Source organism: Chenopodium quinoa, unplaced genomic scaffold, assembly GCF_001683475.1.
Source record: "Chenopodium quinoa cultivar QQ74 unplaced genomic scaffold, ASM168347v1, whole genome shotgun sequence".
Classification (NCBI taxonomy): Eukaryota; Viridiplantae; Streptophyta; class Magnoliopsida; order Caryophyllales; family Amaranthaceae; genus Chenopodium; species Chenopodium quinoa.
In genome coordinates this window covers 4,635,204-4,642,212 of record NW_018742418.1, presented here as the reverse complement: position 1 = coordinate 4,642,212, position 7,009 = coordinate 4,635,204, and the positions used below count along the sequence as shown (strand labels likewise).

Genomic DNA, 7,009 nt, shown 5'->3' with positions numbered 1-7,009 from the left:
CAGGAAAAATTGATTCGAATAATCCCATCTTTGACCAGTTCGCTTTCAATAATCCCACCTTTATTATGCATTCTCTTCTATTGGTCCTTTGTGACCGGTAAACTATACACCAGGTATTATTTTTAATTTTTTATTTGTGATTTCAGTGACACGTGTCACTATGTAAATGATAAAAAAAAAATAGGGGAAAAAAAGAAAAATTAATAAAAAAAACCAAGCCACCCCAACCACCCACGGGCCACCCTCCCGGCAATTCTGTTCTACGTATCACTGGTAATCCATCTTCCCAAGTATCTTTTCTTCTTCCACTCTTCTTCTTCTTCTTCTTCAATCAACCCACAAAAACCACCATCATCACAACAACAAAAACAAACAACCCAGAAACCCAAAATGCCAAACAGTTATTCTCAAAAACCCTAACTACTTCCCCAAATCGAATCCAAAAGCTACTTTCCACTCAATTAGACCCTCCTTTAGCCAAAGAAATCTTCGATTTAGCTTCTCGTCCACCCAATTTTCGTCTTTCGTGATCCACTTATCACACTTTAATTCTCAAATTAGGAAATGCCCGACAATTCTCTCTCATGAAAAAGCTTCTTCTTGAGCTCAAACACCTTCTTTATCCCACTACTGCAGGTTTATTTTCGAGCATAATTTGCATTTATGGTGATTCCTAGATGCTCAAAATGCTGGTTCGACGACGGGGATGGAGAGAGGGGTGGTTTTCGCTGGGTGGGGTTGGGAATCGGGGTGGTTTTAGGGGGATTGGGGGTGGTTATTGTGGTGGTTTTAGGGGAAGGGGTTACTTTCGTTGGGCGAGGGTGGGAAAGGGGGTTCCGCCATGGTACGGTGGGGGTGGAGAGTGGGGATGCCGGAGGATGGAGTGGGGTGGCGTGGTGGCTTGCTTGTTTTTCTTTGTCTTTTTGATTTTTTAATTTTTTTAGTTTTTCTTTTTATGTTTTTAATTTTACAACCAATCACAAAGTGACACATATCTGTGTAACCTATTAAAATCGGTTACCAACAGGTTAAGGTCCAACAGAAGAGAATGCGCAATAAAGGTGGGATTATAAGATAATAATCTAAAAGTGGAATTATTAACAGCAATTCAGCTAAAGATAGGATTATTAAAATCAATTTTTCCTATTTTATAGACTTCCTATACCAACAAACAATCGAACATTCAAAGGTCAATTTTGATAGTCAATATTTAGGCAACAATCAAAACCAAAGGGACTTGCCGCTGATTATAAATTTATATTAACCAGCTAGAGGGTGGAAAACTGAAAACTAATTCTAGCACACTAGACTTGTAATAAATAAAGCAAATTCAAGTTTCAGTGTGCCAAAATCATTTCCCAGATTACTGAAATCTAAAATATGTAAAAATTTATTTTCACAAACCAAATGATCAATGTTTTCCCAGCAAACTCGGCCAGGGAAGTACAGCAAGTAGAGGATAAAATACCATTTATCCACGTATAAATACGATGATTGATCAGACTTTGAGATTTCAAACCCACACCACTCAACCAAAAAAAAAAAAACCAAAAAAAAAAAGGCTAGTATATGTGGGTTCCTGCCCTCAAGTCTGAGCAAGACAATTATTCATGACAATATAAATCTTGAGTTTTTAGCTTATTATTACAAAAACGAAAGTAAATCCGCCTGGAGTACCTGACAGTGCTCTAATAATGGCATAGACAAGAGCACGCATGAAATGGGGGCTAGGGTAGGAGGCCTAGGAGCCCTGCGACATCAGCCACTTTGATACAACATCTCTAGACAGTATCAGCGTCTGAACTGCTTTAATGCATCAACAAACAGCCTCACTGTCATGTGGAAAGGCAACTGACTGCTCCTTAAAAGTTTCATTTCAAGGAAAGTATCTCTAGCAACAACAGAGATGTCGTCGACCTTCCATCTCAGCGCAATCAATCTAGCGTGTACCAAGTACACTGAACTGCCTTTTATTTTAACCAGCTACAATAAAGCAAATTAAATGAGATCATAACTATGTAGTATTGAAGTAACTACTTAGGGAGGCCAATCAATAACCCCCTCTATCACACATCAATTTCTAGCCTTGTGTGGTGATATCTGCTTCCTAGCCAACCGAATGTCGTACTTTAAGCAGCAACAGCAAAGCAAATCAATGTCAATCACCAAGAGAACCACCAACAAGATACTGAAATGTCAACAATTTTTTTTAAAATTTCTTTTTACTGCGTATAGGAGTATGATACAACAGCAGCTCCATAACTCGGAAAAACTTGAACTGCAGAGTTCATCCAGATGCCTTCCTAAGCACTTAGAAACAACAAGGATCCGCCAGCAACCCAAGCAAGATCAGTGTCCATCATGATGACAAAATGTACGAGGGAGACCAAAATCTGTACAACTAAAGTTTACTTATTGAATGCCTTCATTATGTACTACATCAAAAATGCTAGCCTTTGGTCATAGAACTCCAAGCAAAAAGCCACCAACACAAAAGAAACCACGATACACATACCCAATATACCCCTAGCCATGAAATGAAGCAGATGGCTCCTGATCAATGACATGCTGAGGAGGGCTGACCCCCACATCTGGCCTCTCAGGACAATGCGGTACTTGGTTCCAACAATCAGCGCAAAGTGAGTCAAGACTAAAGGTCTCCTCATACACACAATCATCATTAATACACTTCCCACACTCATAACACCGTGCTATACAGAGGGTGCAAGCCCGGCACAGCTCAGCGGCATGGTTTTTGCCTTGACAGCCATCAGCAGGACAATCATAGACCAGCCTCATATTTTGGCACCTTGGACACAACTCTAAGTCAATGGGACGATCATCTTCATAAGAGATATAAAAGTTTCCTCTGTGATAGAAGTGTGGCTTGGGACAATTATTTTGTACTTGATTATGAATGTCTAATAATGACATCAGCTCTTCAAAGTGCTTCTGCGTCACACCAAGACGCCCACCAAATCGGAGAAATTTAATCCCATTGACAGCCACTGTTTTGAAAGCCCTTAAGCAATTCACTAAACCATCATTACTTAGTCTTGTACACCCTGGAACACCCAGCTGTAAAAAAAGGAAAAAAATGTTTAGCAATGAACCAGTAAATGAAACACAAATAACAGTCAAGTAATAAAATTTCAACTTCAATTAATTCTGATATAATGAAGACGATACATATGAACAGCAGAACAATTCATAAAATAATATTGAGCAGGAAATCAAGGTAAGTTATAAATCATCTAAACGCACAGCGTAAAAGCTAGACAACTGTTATATCAACAGTGTTGATTATGTTCTCGACAGAATTACATTATTAAATGGCTGCCCTTAGAGAACCCATAAAGCCACTTTGCCTCATATTGCCCTCCCTTCAACAAAAACACTTGTACATCACCTCAAAGGCTCCAATCATTCTTTTAAAAAACAAATCCTGGTGAATGATAATGAATAATTTTCCCAATAATCCTTGTTCAAAATAGCAATTCATGATGCACTATAGGATATCATTAGAGTCAAACACCCATATTCAAGAAACCATTTTTGTCTACAACAAATGAACATAGCCAATGTCATAATCAGTCACAACCTACAAGTGTTTCCTTCCTCCTTAATATGATAATACCCTCAATGGTGATTATCACCTTGTCAAGAGGGTGCCCAAAAATAGTACACATCAACTCTATTGATTTATATGGCTTCTATGACAACTTGAGAACTTATGATGAAAAAAACCTTCTGGGAACAAGGGGAGGTAAGGTGGAAAGAATCTAAGTTAGGAACAGTGGGAAGAACACAGAGGAATGGAAGACAATGCACATTGATTTTTGGATACACAGGCATAATTTGCTTCTTATGGTAGTAGTTTCTCTCGTCAATCCCAAATATCTCTTCTACTAGCACCAAAATTATAAAAGTAAGATAATAGGTCACTATAATTAGATGCGAGCCAGCAAAATAAAGAGTAATTCTGACAAGTTTATTAACTTGGATACACGAATTACTTTTCCATGAGGAGATCACAATCCATAATCAAGCAATCTATATCTCCCACAATGAGGAATCAAAATATGAGAATCAGAGTCCCAGCATTCAAAAATAACCCTCTTACGTGTCACTTGATTTAAATCACTCATCTTAGATTCAGTATAAGGTTTTTATTCCACTATCTTTACAGCCAAAACAGGGAGCCATAGAAGTGTTAATAAGCATTACCACACTGCAAGAACAATAAAAGAGAATGCAAGAAAAAACATGTATATGAAAGCAGTGCTTACCTTGATCAACCTCAGATTACTAAGGAGGACACGCATCAAACCATCATCTGAGATCCGTTGACAGTTCACTAGGTTCAAGCAGTGAAGGCTACCTTGAGCCCTGTTGGTTAATTGCAGAAGAATGTCGTCAGTGATCTTCTCATTGAGTGGACTATCAATATGAATACTTCTCCAAAGAAGGGGATCATTTCGAACCGTGTGGCACAATGACTTGCATACTCTTTCAACAGAAAGCAGATCACGCACACCCAGATAGGCAAGAGAATAGCTCAGGGCTGGGTGAGGAGCCTCAGAAATATCATCAGTATCAAAGGCCGCCTCAGTGCTCTTTCCATGATTATCATCATCTCGATCCAAGATATCATTAGATGTACCAAACTTAGAATCCTCCAAGGTACAAGGAGCTTCAGATATATCACCAATATCAGCAGCCACCTCAGTACTCTGCACATGATTATCATTAACCCTGTCCAAGCTATCAAACTTAGCACGATCCAAGGTACAACTGAAACTAACACCTTGATTATACACCAGATGCTCTAATTCCCCATTCGGAAGATACCCATCAACCCCGGTAATCTTCCAGCGGTTATCAATCCTGTCAAAGCTAGCATCACCAGTAGTACCAAACTTAGCACCCTCAAAGCTAGCATTATCAACAGTACCAAACTTAGAAACCTTTAAGGTACAAGGAGCCTTAGATATATCAGCAACTGCCTCAGTACGCTTCCCATGATTAAAATCACCCTTGCCATCATTAGCAGCACCAAAATTAACACAGTCCAAGGTACAAGCAAAATGGACACCTTGATCATACGCCTTCGGAAGATACCCATCAACCGTGGTAATCTTCCAGTGATTATCAAACCTGTCAAAGCTAGCAGTATCAGTAGTACCAAACTTAGCACCATCCAAGGTACTGGTACAAGCAATGCCAGCATCGCCATCATAGACCGAACGCCTTTGTAATCCCTGCTCCGGGAAAAAGCTATCAGCCCATGTATCTTCAAGTACCCTATCATCAAATATCTTACTTTCTGGAAACGTCTGGAATTCCATAGCCGCCGAATTCCACCAAAAATTCCATCCAGCAAAAAGAGGGTAATCCCCTTTACAATTACCACCCTTGGCCACGCCATAACCACCGTAATCAGCTCCTAGATCCTCAAGCCACCCCGTGATGGCGGTAACCGTGGAGCTTATATCCATCCCAAAAGGATCAGCAGGCAACAATTCACGAATGTCCTTGTCCTGTGAACCACCCTGACCTATATTTTCCTCAGCAAGATGAGCTGGAAAGATCGGCCGATGTGAAAAATTCAAAGCCATCCTATCCTTCAATTTCTTCAATTAGAAAATCCCACAAAACAATAGATTCTCTCTCCTACCAATCAACCCCTTCAACGAAAAACCCTAGATTTTTCTTCTATTTTTTTTTTTTTTTTTGCATAATTTAGACCAAGAACAACAAGACGAAGTAAAAAGGAAAAAGGAAAGAAAAACGCAATAATGCAATTATGGAAATAAACCCTAATTAGTGGAAAAATTGAACAAGAAAACCCTCAATTTTCAGATAGCAAACCAAAAAAAACTGCACCAAAAATATCACGGAGTTTCTTGTATAGACAACAGCTGGCTATACATAGAATAATAAACAAAAAAAAACCCTAAAAACACCAAGTAAAACGATAGATTTGAATTCTTCTATACAAAATAAGAAAGACAATAAACAAAAACAAGCAATTTCTACTTTTTTTTATTTTTTTTTTGATTTTTTTTGAATTTTTCAAGTATAAATTGGGGATAATATCAAGAACCTAATTGAATTAAAACTAGGGTTAGCTTCCAAATTACTATACAATAATACTACAACTATAATGAAATTTCCCGAATCGGAATCAAATTGAACCGGAAAATTACAATGAGAAAGAAGAAAGAATCTAACCTCCCACCTAACCACCAAAAAAATTTCCCATTTCGATTAAAACCCTAAAAAATCTAGCAAAAAAAGGAGAGAAAATTAAGGAAAAATCAATGTACCTGGGAAAATCTAATACGATCCGAAGAAGAAAAAAAAGAGGGAAAAATGGAAAATGGAAAATCGGAGGGTTGAGAGGAGAGAGAAAGTAGAGAAATGTGGGGGATTGGTGAAAGAGGAGAAAGAAAGAGGGAGAAAAATTGAAAAGTGTGGAAATGTAAATATGAAGAGAGAGAAAGAAAGGGAGAGAAAAGGGCACGTGTAGGGAAAGGGAGGTTAAGGGCTTGTGCTGTTTCTTAGATGTGGCGGGAGTGCTCACCGCATTGCCTCCTCCTCTTCTGTTTTATACTCCGTTCTCGTAATAATCGCAAATTTTCCTCTCATTAATTTATATATTTAAATAAAATTTCTAATCTGAAAATAGAATATTTTATATTATTTTTGATACAGATAATATTTTATATTTAATTAATTTAAACTTTAAAATTCATTCGTTAATTTTGTTTATGTGGCATTTGAATTATTTTATTCTAAAACAAATTATAAATCTCTTATTTAATTGGCTTTAACTAAAATGTATAGTACTACATAGCGCGTTAAGAAAATTTAATTCCTATGTGACGCTCTAAAACTAATCTTACGTGGCATAATCCTATTGTAGCGTTTTAAAATTATTAATCCTACGTGGCGATTTTTTTTATTATAATCCTGCGTAGAGCTTTAAAAAAAACTAATCTTACGC

General features: G+C 37.7%; 1 protein-coding gene across 1 annotated transcript; it reads right to left on the bottom strand.

Moving 5' to 3' along the window:
• Positions 1 to 1,367: 1,367 nt before the first annotated feature.
• On the bottom strand, positions 1,368 to 6,595 carry LOC110710357 (F-box protein SKIP14-like). Its single transcript, XM_021888646.1, has 2 exons — positions 4,290 to 6,595; positions 1,368 to 3,078 (listed from the first exon to the last, which is right to left on the bottom strand). The coding sequence occupies exons 1-2, from the start codon at positions 5,616 to 5,618 to the stop codon at positions 2,527 to 2,529; spliced, it is 1,881 nt and encodes a 626-aa protein (XP_021744338.1). The 5' UTR covers positions 5,619 to 6,595; the 3' UTR covers positions 1,368 to 2,526.
• Positions 6,596 to 7,009: the final 414 nt, after the last annotated feature.

Coding starts and splice junctions, on each gene's coding strand:
- LOC110710357 (XM_021888646.1), bottom strand. CDS start 5,618: ATGGCTTTGAATTTTTCACATCGGCCGATCTTTCCAGCTCATCTTGCT. Junction 3,079..4,289: donor GTAATCTGAGGTTGATCAAG/GTAAGCACTGCT, acceptor CTTTTTTTACAG/CTGGGTGTTCCAGGGTGTAC.